This window comes from Lotus japonicus, chromosome 3, assembly GCF_012489685.1.
Source record: "Lotus japonicus ecotype B-129 chromosome 3, LjGifu_v1.2".
Classification (NCBI taxonomy): domain Eukaryota; kingdom Viridiplantae; phylum Streptophyta; class Magnoliopsida; order Fabales; family Fabaceae; genus Lotus; species Lotus japonicus.
This window is the reverse complement of record NC_080043.1, coordinates 63,795,172-63,814,066: the sequence shown is the minus strand read 5'-3', so window position 1 is coordinate 63,814,066 and position 18,895 is coordinate 63,795,172. Positions and strand designations below refer to the sequence as shown.

At 40.3% G+C, this 18,895-nt stretch overlaps 1 protein-coding gene across 1 annotated transcript; it reads right to left on the bottom strand.

The window, feature by feature from the left end:
- Positions 1 to 589: 589 nt before the first annotated feature.
- Positions 590 to 17,391, bottom strand: LOC130745249 (uncharacterized). Its single transcript, XM_057597420.1, has 3 exons — positions 17,036 to 17,391; positions 13,808 to 15,408; positions 590 to 855 (listed from the first exon to the last, which is right to left on the bottom strand). The coding sequence occupies exon 2, from the start codon at positions 14,841 to 14,843 to the stop codon at positions 14,190 to 14,192; it is 654 nt and encodes a 217-aa protein (XP_057453403.1). The 5' UTR covers positions 14,844 to 15,408; positions 17,036 to 17,391; the 3' UTR covers positions 590 to 855; positions 13,808 to 14,189.
- Between the last annotated feature and the right edge of the window lie 1,504 nt (positions 17,392 to 18,895).

The window sequence follows — 18,895 nt, the reverse complement described above, 5'->3', positions numbered from 1 at the left end:
CCATCTAAACCAGGAATGACACAAACTCGATCGTAAGACAAGCACCAATCACAGAATCAAACCAAGAAAAACTTTAGAATCACCGAATCGTAACCAGAAATCGCCTCTTTGCACAATCAGTCCACGTGAATGGGAATAGAAAGTTTATCAGTTTATCATTCCCCACAGACGGCGCCAAATGTTCTGGGAATGAACATTGAAGATAGGGATAGTACCTAGAGAATGGAAAAATGTGCTAGAGAGAATGAGAATGCTGAATTTCATCTATTATTTCATCAAATGAGCAAAAGTCCCTTACAATTGATATCTACCTCCTATTTATAGGGCTTGGGTACTACCCATTGGGCCAATTGGGCCTCCGCGATAGAGGCCCATTTTAAGGCCAGGTACCCGCCCTTGGGCGGGCTGAACCCTGGGCGTCGCCCCTCTAGGGGCTTGTAACACCCCAATTCTAAACGGCATATGTATTGCAAATATCAGAGTGATAAAAATTTTAACACTCATGAGGCATTACATAATCACTTAAAACATTAACATAATGCTCTTGTAACAGATACATAGCACATAAACTTTGAGATGAACTCATAAATAAACTTAAATGCTCTTGTGACAGTTAATTAGTCTTTGAACTAGTTCACTTTGACAAATAGTTATGCAGCGAATCCAATGTCTTTAAAACTTAAAGAAAACATAGTATCTTGCCCACAACTTAAAACAGAAACAACTTCTCAAATAACAACTTAATTCAAATTATAACAGAAGGAAAACAAGCGTCCATTTCCCCCCCCGAGTGCTACGTATCAGAGCAAGGACTCCAACTCGAAATAAAGGCTATAGACTACTCCTCCTGATTACCTGCACGTTACCAACAAGGGTAACATTCAAACAGAAGGGGTGAGATATCGAGTATCATAAATATAAGAATGGCAATAAATATGCTAGATTAATGTCACACCACTTCTTTTTATATTCATATAGCTCAGTTACTAAAACAGTCACAAATAACGTCATCGACTCGGATACAATTCGAACACAACAATGACTATGCATATGTATGTGGTACCAACAGGGCTTCAGCCCTCATCACTAATTGCCAATTATTGGAGGCACAAGGCATAAGCCTTCATCACAAATCGCCAATACAGGCCATCACAGAGTATGCAGATGCTATGCGACTCAAAAGAACGTATACATCTCATAATCATTGTAACACCCCGATTTCCAGGTGTCACTTTAGTAACCAAAAGTAAACTTTACGCGGAAAACAGGTAATTTTTTTTTTCGTTTGATTCCTTTTAAATCAAGCAATAGAGAAATAAAGACATAACCCCAACACTAACTAACCAATATACAAATATATACACATGTACAACCTCAGCTGCACTCTCCCGTCACGCGCACTCGCAGTGACTCCAAAGTAGTGTGCCCGTAGGCAAATAGTTACAGATCCAGATGTGTGAGTGAGAAAATTATAATTACAAACCACTAGGAGGAAGTCGGCCTCAAAATGGCCTAAGGAAAGACCCCTATGGTCCGACTGTCTCACTGTGATCCCTCAGTAAGAGAACCACACAAAAGCCATGCGTCGGGAACCTACCCTGTCCCAAAATATGAATGACGAATCAGAGCTATTACAGTAACAACCAACTCAAAAGACTCTAACCACCCATAACCCACACTACTATCATCGACCCTCCCTCGATCAGTCATGAAGTCCGGGTCCTCGTCGAAAGCTTCAGTAATAGTCGTTCCGCTCCGGCTCTTTCCCGCACAACGAATCATCACGAACCGGCTGACGGACGCCTGGCGGCAGGCCGACCGCCCAAGCACAAACATACAAACAAAGCCAAGGCGCTAGGGTCAACTTACAGAATACAATAGATATACAATCCACATGCGATAAAAGGGGTATATATATATGTTGTATATATACATATAAGTTATGCACTGCTTACCCTAAGGTTTATACATAGCATGTTATCAAATCTCTTACACAATTCAATCATAATAAGATGCATTGTGTGCCAGTGCAGAATATGCTGACACAAATCCGAATAACGTCACTCTGCTTGGCGACGGGACAAAACAACAACGTCACTCTGCTTGGCGACGGAACAAATCAACAACGTCACTCTGCTTGGCGACGGAACAAATCAACAACGTCACTCTGCTTGGCGACGGAACAAATCAACAACGTCACTCTGCTTGGCGACGGAACAAATCAACGACGTCACTCTGCTTGGCGACGGGACAAACCAACGGTATTGCCACTTATAGGCTGGGCACCTCGAGACGGTCGTAACACTGGCCTCGTGTTTAACCATTTCTGCTCGGGCGTCGCTTATCACCTTTGGCTATAGTCAAGACGGTACAAACTCTACATGGTTTGACCATTTCTGCTTGCTATGCCGAACATCAACAGGCACGATGCAACTCTACATGGATGATCGTTACCTCCTGTTGTGCCAGATATAGTCAGGACCGATTCAACTCTGCATGGCTGATCGTTACTTCCTGTTATACCGAAGTACTCTGCTTGGCACTTCATCGCGTATATGCACGTGTGCAATATGATTATCAAAACCAGAGTCAGTGTCGGTCAATACAACACGACTCGGAGTTAGTGTCGGTCAATACAACACAACTCCCACCACAAACCCCACAAACAAAACCCAGAGTCTGTGCCGGTTAATACAACACGACTCGAACAACACTACCAGGAGTACTAGAGTACTCGGTGACTTTCAATCATCACCATAGCTCACCTCAGTGGCTTTCCCCAATTCCAAACTCTCCAAACCCACAACATAAGTCGACTTTTCCCCGCTTTTCGTAAATATTTTTCCCCTTCAGTTCTCCTATGCTTAAACGTTAATAAAAATTGTTTCAATTCGAATTAGTCAAGTTATGAGTTTATTTCTCAAAGTCTAAGTTTCCCAAGTCTTTAGTTTTTCAAAGCTCTATCATTCTAAGTTTTCAAAGATCAACCACCCAAAATACATTTCCCGGGGAAAGTCTAAGAATTCCAACATATGGCTAAGTCTCAAACCCCACATTTGGACTTGCCTAGGGTTGTTCATCCAACCCGAAATATCAAAGATCACCAGATCAATGAATCTCCACTCCGAAATTGCGACAAAACGCTCAATCCAACAAAAGCACAACATCACAAGTATGGAAAAGCATCATAACATCAACTCATCATCAAAAACAACATCAGATAAAACATAAGTCGAATTTATCGACGCCTATCATGCAGTCATAGCTAATATATAGTAAGTTGCCCTAACCTCGAGCTGATCCAGCTTCGCAAATCAAATCTCCTTCACAGGAATGCCTTGAAACTTCCAAAGTTCCTTCAACTGAACCTCGGAGGAAAAACAAAGCAGAATCCACACAAAATCGATTAGTTCGATCGCAATACAATACATAAACGATAGACAAAGCATCAAAGCTTCAGAATACGACAAACAGGTACGAAAGGACAAGTTTTCGAAAACGAAAAACTCCCCTCCCCTTAGGAAAACCCACGGCCATAAGGAGAAAAGGGCTTCGGCTCTTTTTCTTCGATCAAATCAGTTTACAAGGTAGTTTTAGGGTAAAACTAAGGCAAAGAAACTGTCAGAACAATTTTCGGACAATCGGGCCGAAATACGACTACGCAGGGGCATTTTGGTCCAAAATAAAGGCTCAAAACTTCAAAGTTATCAGTTCTGAAAACAAATTTGACAGCAACGATCCTCATGATATCCGTGACAACAAATCCTAAAGGCACGAAGTCATATTAAGTCTTTTCGACAATAAAGTTTCGAAATGTGAGACAAAAAGAGTTTTGAGTCAATTTTTCAGATCCTGGACAACTGAATCGCAATCAGAGTTTACTGACAGAGGTTTTAGACTCAGGGGAACATAAGGAACATAACCCAAGCGAGAAATCAGAGAAATCGGACAATTTTAGAAAAAGCTCAAAACTTAGAGCACAGAAACGACTTCAGAAACTCAGCAGAAACAGAAATCAGAGGCAGGATTCATGATAGTTACCTCGATACCTAGAAGTAGGGACGAACTGCACGAAGATTGGTCAAGTTTTCGCGGAAATCCCCTCCCCCCTTGCTCCCCACGAAATCAGCCACAAATGGAAAGAAAATGAGAGGATTTTGCTTTTTCGCGCTATTTATAGGCGGGTGAAATCGCGGGAAAATGAAAATTTCGCGATTCCGATTTTTGCAGCACGATCACCGAGAAATTCTAAGAGAGATTCTGGCGTCAGAAATCCAGAACTCAAAACAAATATCTATGATATGGGAAAAACGATATCGAAAATCTCAAAAGCGGTGTCGGTTAATCTGCCCCGAAAAACTACTTTTTGCTGTGATGCTCAAACGACAAAACTTCCAACTGAAGAAAGATTGGAAACGTCGAAACAAGTCTGGCAACGCGGACGGAATCTTCGTTAGAAGTCCCGAATAGAAAAAGTCTTCATCCATTGCTCGAAAATAGGGTTTCGAAGCAAAGAAATTAGCGTCGGCGGACATCCGAAAAGTGAAACCTATCGTGCGTACAGTCCAGAGTTCCGAAATGAAACGCTGGTCGATGGAAAAATAAAGAGAATCTTTAAATTTTCCGAGAGTTCGAAATCTCACTCAAAACGTTGCTTTAAGAGCGAAATAGCCTATTCTGGACACGCTCGCCATAAGGCAGGTGTGCAGACAACTCGCACTAATTCCTACAGCGACGACGCAACATACCTCAAGCAATTCCTGAACTTTCTTCTTCATTGATCTTTCTCAAACAACAAACTCCTGTCACGTTTACACTGATTCTACGCGTGAGTCGGAAATTAACTTGTTCCGAAAATCCGGGTCTTACAATACTCCCCTCCAAAAAGAAAGTTTCGTCCTCGAAACTCAGAGTCCTGAGAAAAGTTCGGAATACAGTTCCTTGATCTTATCTTCCAATTCCCATGTAGTAGTGCTTGTGTCATTGTTCCTCAAAATCTTTACTTAAGAAATCTGCCTTCCCCTTAACTGTTTCACTCTTCTATCCCCACTGTTAACTATCGGCGTCTCAAAAGACAAAACATCATTCAACCTCATGTCGTCTGACTCGATTACTTGCGTCGGACCTCTGCTTGAAATGATACCGGTTGGCATTCCGTGCAGTCGCACAACCTTAGCCACTTACTTCTTTACTTTCGGTCGTCCGGAATTCTTCTTAAACTCAGTGCCTCTCTGTCATCTCAAAGTAAATACTATAAACTCGTCCTCGTGATCTTCATCTACAGTCCAAAACTCCACTTGTCCGTTCGATAACTCCTAGACGAAATATTGCGTTGGAATCTAATAGTCCATTAACGTCACATCCAACTTCGTAACTATCATCACTCGCACAATGAAATCAATCTCCTACTTAGTCACCATTCGAATTAAAAATCGACTTATGTCCTTATTTCTTGTCCTTCACTAATCTTATCCCCTTCAACATCAAGTTATCAACAACTTATAAGATAATCCTCTTCTTAATATCTAACAATCCATTATTATCGTCTTCTTCCTTAGAACTTCCCTCACTCAAACCTATTTACACTTACTGAAATCCCTAACACTTCGCACAAATCGAGACTTATCCTCTAGAAGATTAAATCATAACTATACATCGAGGGACTTAACTAGCCATTTTATCATCCGATCCTTCAACATTCTGAGATTTAACTGTTATCGTAGCCGCTAACACCACTAAATCTCTTATGTGTACATGAATCTCAGCTCACTAGGTCAACCTTAGCCCTAGGATTCTCATTCAACTTTAGTAAAATTCACTTGTTACCCGTAATATGCATCATCAAAATCCATAACAAAGTCCCATTGACTCTTATACTCTACGAAACTCGTCAAAATATAACAACCTCAGGTATTCATCTTAATACTAACACCTTCCTTTTTGTGACTCAATCACCATCTCGTCAATCAACTTCTTAATCTCTCAATCAAATTCTGACAACCTTCGAGTCTTACACACCTTAGACAGACATTCATAGATTTAAAACCTAAACCTTCACCAAGTTTGGTCCTCTAATGTCCTTTAATCCTTCAATACTTCTTAAATGAATATCCGTTTCTTAAAAACTATAACTCCTTCACTTACCCAAACGACCTGACCAGTGGCGTCATGCTTTCACATTCACAACTTATTATGCTAACATCATTCAAATCTTGTCACATGGTCATTATGTCCGTAACCTCATAATCAACATCAATCGATCACCAACCTTAACACTCCACACAACCCAGAATTCCTTTACTTCAAGATCTCTCTTATAATATACCTCAATGGTCTTAACCCGAAACTCACCTTCAGGTCTTCAATCTTCTAAGATTCAACTCCTATTGTCACACCTACAACCATAAGATCTCCTACTCGTACGCGATTCTCGACTCTCAAGATTCAATCTTAACCCTAAGATTTCAATCCAACTTAGTATATCTCACTTAGTAATCTCAGCATATTTCTTTGGAATCCATATCAACAACCTCAAGTATTCAACTTATGCTAAAACTTTCTTTCTCCAACTTAATCATTAATTCAACACTTTTCAAGCGAAAATTCATCTCTTAAGACTATAATGTCTCCACATATTAATCCAACGCTTAGCAAAACTTATTCCTCGAACTCGACTATAACAATCTAGTTCAGAGTTAATTCTTCTCACTCTCGCTACCATCAAGCTATCATCTAAAACCTGATTACATTCAACTTATTTAGTCTCTAACAATTCCACTCAGTAATCACATAACCTATGACTTCATAACTTCCGAGAAACTACTTAATACTTTTCCGGCATTAAACCTCTTGACTTAGTCTACCTCTACTTGGAGTAATCACACGAACTAACCAATCAATGTCTATACGACACTCATCGACTTCCAAAGATTTAAATCTTAATCTTTTACAATCAAATGCTTAACACGAACTTTCCTCCCAAATCCGACTAATCCTCAATCAATTCAAATTCATCTTACACATCCTTCTATCAAAGTCCATAACCAGCTGTGATTCCGAATATCACCCCCTCAATATTAGGTTGATCAGGCCTAATACATCGAAGGTGGAAATTTAGAAAAACCCACTGGAACAGTCAATGAGTTCCTATCCTCCAGTAGTCACAAATATCCTGATACTAAATCCTTTAATGATCCCGCTACGGAACTACACACCCTCAACATAACACGTATACTACCTATAAGGAATCTCCCTAAGATTCGTTCTTCAACTACTAGCTTCCTCATAAACGCAACGGTGGAAGACTACTTTCTAGACTTAGTGTGCTATTCCCAACCTCGTGTAACTTCTATAGTTAAATCACGAGCAACCTCGAATAAGGTCCTACATCGTTCCCACGTTCTTCCTCGTTCAACTCCTCAGCTCTTGCCCTCCTTGGCATGAATCCTTTCCTCTGTAGCAAATTGTTTTCCTTTCCCAACATTCCCTGATGATTCGCCCTTGAGTGCCTTGCAATCTTGGGAGAAATGTCCCGGTTGGTTGCAATTAAAGCATAGTTTTCCCTTGATCTTGCACTTACTAGCATAGTGCCCTACTTCCCTGCACCTGTAACACGTCACTGCTCTTCCCGAAGTCTTGTTTCCTGTCCCTTCGGTAGCATCATTCCCTTTCATCTTACTATCAGACGTTTCCTCCTAGGGTGTCTTGCAGTTCACAGCTAGATGCCCCTCTCGGTTACACTTGAAGCATCTCCATCCAGTCACTGAGCACTTGTTAGCAAAATGCCCAAACTTTCCACAATGAGTACATGTCACACCTTTGTCACCAACTGGCTCCCCTCCAGTATCAGCAGTCGTTGGTTTGTAGGCTCTTGAGATAAGATCTCTTCCCTTGAAACGCTGATACGGTCCCCACTGATGGTAGCTCTCCCTTCTGTTGTAGCCTTGAGATCCTGACCTTATTGGTCCCCCAGCTCCAGTTCGGTTCATTCCTCTTTGTTGATACATTGCTGTCGCCATCAGTCGTTGATGATGCTCACGTGTAGCCTCCGCCATCCGGTTAAGATCCACCATCCTATATCCCATCGAACGTCCGATTAGTACTAACCATACGGTAGCACTAGACAAACCACTCAATCCGATTGAGTAGTAACGCAAGCAATTAGAGCGAAAATCGCTCTGCAGACAATCAATTTTCACTCTTTGCAGAGTCACACAACCTAGCACAGAAGACCTATTCCCCAAAGACTCCCAAAAGACTCGACTAAGCTCTGATACCACAATGTAACACCCCGATTTCCAGGTGTCACTTTAGTAACCAAAAGTAAACTTTACGCGGAAAACAGGTAATTTTTTTTTCGTTTGATTCCTTTTAAATCAAGCAATAGAGAAATAAAGACATAACCCCAACACTAACTAACCAATATACAAATATATACACATGTACAACCTCAGCTGCACTCTCCCGTCACGCGCACTCGCAGTGACTCCAAAGTAGTGTGCCCGTAGGCAAATAGTTACAGATCCAGATGTGTGAGTGAGAAAATTATAATTACAAACCACTAGGAGGAAGTCGGCCTCAAAATGGCCTAAGGAAAGACCCCTATGGTCCGACTGTCTCACTGTGATCCCTCAGTAAGAGAACCACACAAAAGCCATGCGTCGGGAACCTACCCTGTCCCAAAATATGAATGACGAATCAGAGCTATTACAGTAACAACCAACTCAAAAGACTCTAACCACCCATAACCCACACTACTATCATCGACCCTCCCTCGATCAGTCATGAAGTCCGGGTCCTCGTCGAAAGCTTCAGTAATAGTCGTTCCGCTCCGGCTCTTTCCCGCACAACGAATCATCACGAACCGGCTGACGGACGCCTGGCGGCAGGCCGACCGCCCAAGCACAAACATACAAACAAAGCCAAGGCGCTAGGGTCAACTTACAGAATACAATAGATATACAATCCACATGCGATAAAAGGGGTATATATATATGTTGTATATATACATATAAGTTATGCACTGCTTACCCTAAGGTTTATACATAGCATGTTATCAAATCTCTTACACAATTCAATCATAATAAGATGCATTGTGTGCCAGTGCAGAATATGCTGACACAAATCCGAATAACGTCACTCTGCTTGGCGACGGGACAAAACAACAACGTCACTCTGCTTGGCGACGGAACAAATCAACAACGTCACTCTGCTTGGCGACGGAACAAATCAACAACGTCACTCTGCTTGGCGACGGAACAAATCAACAACGTCACTCTGCTTGGCGACGGAACAAATCAACGACGTCACTCTGCTTGGCGACGGGACAAACCAACGGTATTGCCACTTATAGGCTGGGCACCTCGAGACGGTCGTAACACTGGCCTCGTGTTTAACCATTTCTGCTCGGGCGTCGCTTATCACCTTTGGCTATAGTCAAGACGGTACAAACTCTACATGGTTTGACCATTTCTGCTTGCTATGCCGAACATCAACAGGCACGATGCAACTCTACATGGATGATCGTTACCTCCTGTTGTGCCAGATATAGTCAGGACCGATTCAACTCTGCATGGCTGATCGTTACTTCCTGTTATACCGAAGTACTCTGCTTGGCACTTCATCGCGTATATGCACGTGTGCAATATGATTATCAAAACCAGAGTCAGTGTCGGTCAATACAACACGACTCGGAGTTAGTGTCGGTCAATACAACACAACTCCCACCACAAACCCCACAAACAAAACCCAGAGTCTGTGCCGGTTAATACAACACGACTCGAACAACACTACCAGGAGTACTAGAGTACTCGGTGACTTTCAATCATCACCATAGCTCACCTCAGTGGCTTTCCCCAATTCCAAACTCTCCAAACCCACAACATAAGTCGACTTTTCCCCGCTTTTCGTAAATATTTTTCCCCTTCAGTTCTCCTATGCTTAAACGTTAATAAAAATTGTTTCAATTCGAATTAGTCAAGTTATGAGTTTATTTCTCAAAGTCTAAGTTTCCCAAGTCTTTAGTTTTTCAAAGCTCTATCATTCTAAGTTTTCAAAGATCAACCACCCAAAATACATTTCCCGGGGAAAGTCTAAGAATTCCAACATATGGCTAAGTCTCAAACCCCACATTTGGACTTGCCTAGGGTTGTTCATCCAACCCGAAATATCAAAGATCACCAGATCAATGAATCTCCACTCCGAAATTGCGACAAAACGCTCAATCCAACAAAAGCACAACATCACAAGTATGGAAAAGCATCATAACATCAACTCATCATCAAAAACAACATCAGATAAAACATAAGTCGAATTTATCGACGCCTATCATGCAGTCATAGCTAATATATAGTAAGTTGCCCTAACCTCGAGCTGATCCAGCTTCGCAAATCAAATCTCCTTCACAGGAATGCCTTGAAACTTCCAAAGTTCCTTCAACTGAACCTCGGAGGAAAAACAAAGCAGAATCCACACAAAATCGATTAGTTCGATCGCAATACAATACATAAACGATAGACAAAGCATCAAAGCTTCAGAATACGACAAACAGGTACGAAAGGACAAGTTTTCGAAAACGAAAAACTCCCCTCCCCTTAGGAAAACCCACGGCCATAAGGAGAAAAGGGCTTCGGCTCTTTTTCTTCGATCAAATCAGTTTACAAGGTAGTTTTAGGGTAAAACTAAGGCAAAGAAACTGTCAGAACAATTTTCGGACAATCGGGCCGAAATACGACTACGCAGGGGCATTTTGGTCCAAAATAAAGGCTCAAAACTTCAAAGTTATCAGTTCTGAAAACAAATTTGACAGCAACGATCCTCATGATATCCGTGACAACAAATCCTAAAGGCACGAAGTCATATTAAGTCTTTTCGACAATAAAGTTTCGAAATGTGAGACAAAAAGAGTTTTGAGTCAATTTTTCAGATCCTGGACAACTGAATCGCAATCAGAGTTTACTGACAGAGGTTTTAGACTCAGGGGAACATAAGGAACATAACCCAAGCGAGAAATCAGAGAAATCGGACAATTTTAGAAAAAGCTCAAAACTTAGAGCACAGAAACGACTTCAGAAACTCAGCAGAAACAGAAATCAGAGGCAGGATTCATGATAGTTACCTCGATACCTAGAAGTAGGGACGAACTGCACGAAGATTGGTCAAGTTTTCGCGGAAATCCCCTCCCCCCTTGCTCCCCACGAAATCAGCCACAAATGGAAAGAAAATGAGAGGATTTTGCTTTTTCGCGCTATTTATAGGCGGGTGAAATCGCGGGAAAATGAAAATTTCGCGATTCCGATTTTTGCAGCACGATCACCGAGAAATTCTAAGAGAGATTCTGGCGTCAGAAATCCAGAACTCAAAACAAATATCTATGATATGGGAAAAACGATATCGAAAATCTCAAAAGCGGTGTCGGTTAATCTGCCCCGAAAAACTACTTTTTGCTGTGATGCTCAAACGACAAAACTTCCAACTGAAGAAAGATTGGAAACGTCGAAAAAAGTCTGGCAACGCGGACGGAATCTTCGTTAGAAGTCCCGAATAGAAAAAGTCTTCATCCATTGCTCGAAAATAGGGTTTCGAAGCAAAGAAATTAGCGTCGGCGGACATCCGAAAAGTGAAACCTATCGTGCGTACAGTCCAGAGTTCCGAAATGAAACGCTGGTCGATGGAAAAATAAAGAGAATCTTTAAATTTTCCGAGAGTTCGAAATCTCACTCAAAACGTTGCTTTAAGAGCGAAATAGCCTATTCTGGACACGCTCGCCATAAGGCAGGTGTGCAGACAACTCGCACTAATTCCTACAGCGACGACGCAACATACCTCAAGCAATTCCTGAACTTTCTTCTTCATTGATCTTTCTCAAACAACAAACTCCTGTCACGTTTACACTGATTCTACGCGTGAGTCGGAAATTAACTTGTTCCGAAAATCCGGGTCTTACAATCATCACTTCAACATGAGGCATTGCGCCTATATCACTACATCACTAACATCGCTTAAAACAACAAAATTCAGCACACATGCATTTTTATCAACTATTCAATTACCCAGACATCTTAGGCAATTTTGGCACCAAATCAATGAAACAACTCACTTAAGCATGCAATCATGGAAGAAGCTATCACATATGGTAAATAAATTATGGATTTCATGCTAAAGGTGTTCAGCCACATGCATCATCCTCATAGCTAATACATGGCACATAAAGACATTAACTTTCATACAACATGTAAGCTAAATCTAATTATATTTCCAAAACAATCAGAATTTCCGTAATCTGGAAAAACAGCAGGAACACCAGTCACTAAAAGCGGTCTCCTGAATTCGTTACTGAACCAAAAATCATGTATTTTATATGCCTAGAAAGCTAACTTAAAGTCCTACAATTTCTTAGTTGATCACATCTTCATTTGAGCACTCTAACTGGGCGAAAACAGGTCTCGAAGTGTACTGTCCAGCCCAGGAAATTTTGGACAGCAGCACAGCATCATCAAATCCGTGCATAAATCATATAGCAGTTCAGGAATTACGCTCACAGCAGAAACATATTTCAGTAGAGATAACCTACAGGATTCGTTACTTGTTCAAAAATTACAAATGACCTCAATTTGAAAAGCTAACAGAAAACTCTACCACTTTCTTTTTCATCAAAGAATTTTCTGGGCACATTAACAAGGTGAAAAATCACGTTGAAGTTCACTGATAGAGATAGCAGATACAGAGCGCAGAAAAACATGGTTTACTAAACTGAACTTACAGACCTCGTCTCTCAAAAAAAAATTATGTACCATATCATTCCAGAAAGCTCTTTCAAAGGGCTACACTTTCTCAGTTCAACGCAACATTATTCGAGCACTCTAAACAGGCTCTAAAAGGCTTCGAAAGTCACGGTTCATACCAGGAAAATGACCAGTCCGTTTTATGTTCCAAAATAAGTGATTAAAGTTGTTTCTCATCAAACAAGACACAAAACCTAACAAGCATGCTACCTAACAGTCCTTATGTGCGTGATCATAAAGAAAATCAAAAGGGAACCTCAACCCAAAACTCCTAGCATACTAAGGTTCTGCCCTCACCCCGTTCAATCACACAAAAGAAAATCCCAAAATCAATGGATTTCAAATCAGATTTCCAGAACATCATTAACAGAAACAATTCTACATCTCCCAAATCCCTAATATCATTCACCATAATTCCATTAGAAACTCAAAATCCCACCCTTACCTTTGGATTGAGTGCAGCTCCTCGTTCCCGATCGAATTCTCCGAAGCCGATCCCCTCTCCCTCTCTTCCTGCTATTTCACGCACAGCCTTCTTCTTCTTTTTTTCTCCTTCTTTCACGCGTCCTCTTCTTTCTTATCTTTTTTTTCTTTAGCTGCTTCCCCATCCTTATTAAACCATCTAAACCTAATTCCTCAAGGGCTAAACTAAAAATCCTAAAATCTCTCCTAGTCCTTGTCTCTATTTTTAATCGTAACTTTCACCCCCTAGCTCTCTTCCATTTCATAAAACACACCCAACATCACAAAAAAAATATTTTATTTCATTAAAGTATTATTATATCACCTATTAAACCACCATACAATAGAATCTTAATTAAATTAAAATACCAACCTTATTTTAATTAAAAACAGGGTGTTACAACTCTCCCCCACTTAAGAATTTTCGCCCTCGAAAATTTCCTTAAACGAACAATTCGGGGTAGGACTCCCTCATCTGACTCTCAAGCTCCAATGAAATAAAGAATGCATCACACCCATAATAATAATGGCAATCAAAGATGTACATTTAATAAAGCACGTACTTCGAATTAGTCTATCCTCAGCAGTAGTCTCAGCACCAGATAAAGCAAACACCTTCCCCCTTGCAGGATCCTTCTTGGGTTTGTCACAATTAGTACTGATGTGACCTTGCTCTCCACATCTGTAGCATGCCACAGTTTTACCTTCTAGGCACTCAAAGGATTTGTGGCCCAGCTTGCCACACTTAAATCATGTTGCTTCTGAATTGGGACATTCAGGAGAACGATGTCCTTCAACACCACACTTGTAGCACCTAACCGGATTAGGAGCTCCTCCCCCACTCGGCTTCTTGTCATGACCAGCTTCTTGTTTACCCTTATCAGCAGGATTCCCATACGGTTTCCCTTTGAATTGCCCCTTTTCTTTCTTCTCTTTCAAAGACTTCTAGTGAGCAGCACTTTCCCTGCTATCCTCATCATATATCCTACTCCTGTTAACCAGGTCAGAAAATCGGATAATCTGTTGATATCCCACAACCTTCTTGATCTCAGGTCTCAAACCATTCACAAACTTGTTACACTTAGATCTCTCAGCTTCGGCAGTATTGTAGTGGGGACAAAACTTAATCAATTCCTCAAACTTTGTAGCATACTCCGCCACGGTTCCATTACCCTGCTTCAGTTCAAGAAACTCAATTTCCTTCTTTCCACACACATCTTCTGGATAGTACTTCTCCAGAAATGCACCCTTGAAAAGATCCCAAGTAATCTCCATCCCATCACCTTCAAACCTCTGAACAGTGTTGTCCCACCAATCTTCAGCTTCTTTCTCAAGCATATGGGTGCCAAACTGCACCTTCTGCGTGTCAGTACAATTCATGACTCGAAAGATCTTCTCAATTGCTTTCAGCCATGCCTGTGCTTTGTCAGGGTCGTATGCTCCTTCAAAGGTTGGCGGATTGTTCCTCTGAAACTTTCCCAAAGCACAAAATTCATCCTGATTATGGTTCCCAAGGTTCGCTTGCTGACCTTGCCCAATGGCGCTAGCCATCATTGCCAATGCCTCAGCGATAGCTTCATCATTCCTTCCGGCAACCATTTTCCTGAATCTCCAAACAACCAACAACTCTTATCAAACAACAGCTCGATAATGCTACTTACACATATCGAGTATCAGTAAGTATTAGAATATATATTATACTAAAAACTTGGTCACTGACCAACCATTGCTCTGATACCACTAATGTAACACCCCAATTCTAAACGGCATATGTATTGCAAATATCAGAGTGATAAAAATTTTAACACTCATGAGGCATTACATAATCACTTAAAACATTAACATAATGCTCTTGTAACAGATACATAGCACATAAACTTTGAGATGAACTCATAAATAAACTTAAATGCTCTTGTGACAGTTAATTAGTCTTTGAACTAGTTCACTTTGACAAATAGTTATGCAGCGAATCCAATGTCTTTAAAACTTAAAGAAAACATAGTATCTTGCCCACAACTTAAAACAGAAACAACTTCTCAAATAACAACTTAATTCAAATTATAACAGAAGGAAAACAAGCGTCCATTTCCCCCCCCCGAGTGCTACGTATCAGAGCAAGGACTCCAACTCGAAATAAAGGCTATAGACTACTCCTCCTGATTACCTGCACGTTACCAACAAGGGTAACATTCAAACAGAAGGGGTGAGATATCGAGTATCATAAATATAAGAATGGCAATAAATATGCTAGATTAATGCCACACCACTTCTTTTTATATTCATATAGCTCAGTTACTAAAACAGTCACAAATAACGTCATCGACTCGGATACAATTCGAACACAACAATGACTATGCATATGTATGTGGTACCAACAGGGCTTCAGCCCTCATCACTAATTGCCAATTATTGGAGGCACAAGGCATAAGCCTTCATCACAAATCGCCAATACAAGCCATCACAGAGTATGCAGATGCTATGCGACTCAAAAGGACGTATACATCTCATAATCATCACTTCAACATGAGGCATTGCGCCTATATCACTACATCACTAACATCGCTTAAAACAACACAATTCAGCACACATGCATTTTTATCAACTATTCAATTACCCAGACATCTTAGGCAATTTTGGCACCAAATCAATGAAACAACTCACTTAAGCATGCAATCATGGAAGAAGCTATCACATATGGTAAATAAATTATGGATTTCATGCTAAAGGTGTTCAGCCACATGCATCATCCTCATAGCTAATACATGGCACATAAAGACATTAACTTTCATACAACATGTAAGCTAAATCTAATTATATTTCCAAAACAATCAGAATTTCCGTAATCTGGAAAAACAGCAGGAACACCAGCCACTAAAAGCGGTCTCCTGAATTCGTTACTGAACCAAAAATCATGTATTTTATATGCCTAGAAAGCTAACTTAAAGTCCTACAATTTCTTAGTTGATCACTTCTTCATTTGAGCACTCTAACTGGGCGAAAACAGGTCTCGAAGTGTACTGTCCAGCCCAGGAAATTTTGGACAGCAGCACAGCATCATCAAATCCGTGCATAAATCATATAGCAGTTCAGGAATTACGCTCACAGCAGAAACATATTTCAGTAGAGATAACCTACAGGATTCGTTACTTGTTCAAAAATTACAAATGACCTCAATTTGAAAAGCTAACAGAAAACTCTACCACTTTCTTGTTCATCAAAGAATTTTCTGGGCACATTAACAAGGTGAAAAATCACGTTGAAGTTCACTGACAGAGATAGCAGATACAGAGCGCAGAAAAACATGGTTTACTAAACTGAACTTACAGACCTCGTCTCTCAAACAAAAATTATGTACCATATCATTCCAGAAAGCTCTTTCAAAGGGCTACACTTTCTCAGTTCAACGCAACATTATTCGAGCACTCTAAACAGGCTCTAAAAGGCTTCGAAAGTCACGGTTCATACCAGGAAAATGACCAGTCCGTTTTATGTTCCAAAATAAGTGATTAAAGTTGTTTCTCATCAAACAAGACACAAAACCTAACAAGCATGCTACCTAACAGTCCTTATGTGCGTGATCATAAAGAAAATCAAAAGGGAACCTCAACCCAAAACTCCTAGCATACTAAGGTTCTGCCCTCACCCCGTTCAATCACACAAAAGAAAATCCCAAAATCAATGGATTTCAAATCAGATTTCCAGAACATCATTAACAGAAACAATTCTACATCTCCCAAATCCCTAATATCATTCACCATAATTCCATTAGAAACTCAAAATACCACCCTTACCTTTGGATTGAGTGCAGCTCCCCGTTCCCGATCGAATTCTCCGAAGCCGATCCCCTCTCCCTCTCTTCCTGCTATTTCACGCACAGCCTTCTTCTTCTTTTTTTTCTCCTTCTTTCACGCGTCCTCTTCTTTCTTATCTTTTTTTTCTTTAGCTGCTTCCCCATCCTTATTAAACCATCTAAACCTAATTCCTCAAGGGCTAAACTAAAAATCCTAAAATCTCTCCTAGTCCTTGTCTCTATTTTTAATCGTAACTTTCACCCCCTAGCTCTCTTCCATTTCATAAAACACACCCAACATCACAAAAAAAATATTTTATTTCATTAAAGTATTATTATATCACCTATTAAACCACCATACAATAGAATCTTAATTAAATTAAAATACCAACCTTATTTTAATTAAAAATAGGGTGTTACAGGGCTCGCCCAGTCCAAACCTCAAAATGAGTGCATGAATGCAAAGTGATGAGCCAAACAACGTCTCCGACCTCACTCGTCACGTCGTCACGTGTTCTAGCTAACTTATTGTCTCTAAAAAGAATACCCTAAGGTAAATGTCGATTCTGCGACAAAAGACAATTAATTATAAAAAGTATCTCATGATGATTTCTCGAATCATCCGACTCATCTCCATCCGATGGTCAAAAACTGCTCAGCGAGCAAAGAGTACCAATGTACTCAGAAACTTATCAATTTCCCGGCTTATCCTTTAGATAGCCAAACAACAAAACTGCTCATCGAGCAAAAAGTATCAACATACTCGGAAGCTTATTAGTTTCCCCAAAACTTGGACTCGGCGACACTTCTCATTTTCCAAAACTAATATTCAAGTCCTAAGCTCTTATTTGAGGTTGTGATCATTATTTAAAGGTTCAGAAGTTGTATAGTGTCTTATGAATTTTCCTTGTAAAATAGTTTCCATTTAGTTTTATCTCTAATCTTATGAGTTTAAAAGATCCCATAATCCCAAGTAATTCCCAGAGAAGGTCTCGATCCATTAAAACAATAACAAGGGCCCGAACCTCTGTTCGTCCCGTCAAACTTTCCCAAAATCTCATGATGAGTGTGGCATAACTGCCTGTTATACTCACTCTGACGTACAACATATATATGTGTATTTGCGTAATCAAAGTAACACGATCCAACAGTCATGACACATATATCAACACATCCTAGATTAACCATTTAGCACATAGCATGTGAATCATTATCAACACATCTTAGATTAACCATTTAGCACATAGCATGTGAATCAATCTCAAAAACAATTCAAGCGATAAATGATTATCAATTGTCAGCCGTAGCCTCATAAAACATTTTTCCCAGTCAAACACAATCAAGTGCATAAACAATAAAACAAGTCGAATTCGTCGACACCTAAATCATTATCTAGTATTCAGTGAGTAGCCCTCACCTGTAACTCCTCCAGTGCGTTCCTCAAGCTCTCCTTCACAACCTTCCTCTTCGATTCCACAGAGTTCCTCAAACGAATCTCAGAGCAAAATCACAGAAATCAATCACAATGAGTCAGAAACTCAGCAAACAATAAGTACTAGAGTTACACGAAGCATTATAAACTCCGAAGTACGATAATCTAACGGGTTAAGACAAGTTTTCGAAAAACAAAATTTTCCTCCCACTATGGAGGAGCTCTCGGCCACACACACTAATTGTGTGCGCCGATTTTTCTTCGATCAAACTTGGTTCCTAGGTTATCATTAGTCATAACTAAGGCGAATTGAAGCTCGGAAAAATTATCGGATCGAAAACTTTCGCAGGGGTATTTTGGTCAATATTTTTAGCTCAGAATTTCAAAATTGGAATTTCTAAAAACAAATTGGATGGTGACGTTACCAAC

Coding starts and splice junctions, on each gene's coding strand:
- LOC130745249 (XM_057597420.1), bottom strand. CDS start 14,843: ATGGTTGCCGGAAGGAATGATGAAGCTATCGCTGAGGCATTGGCAATG.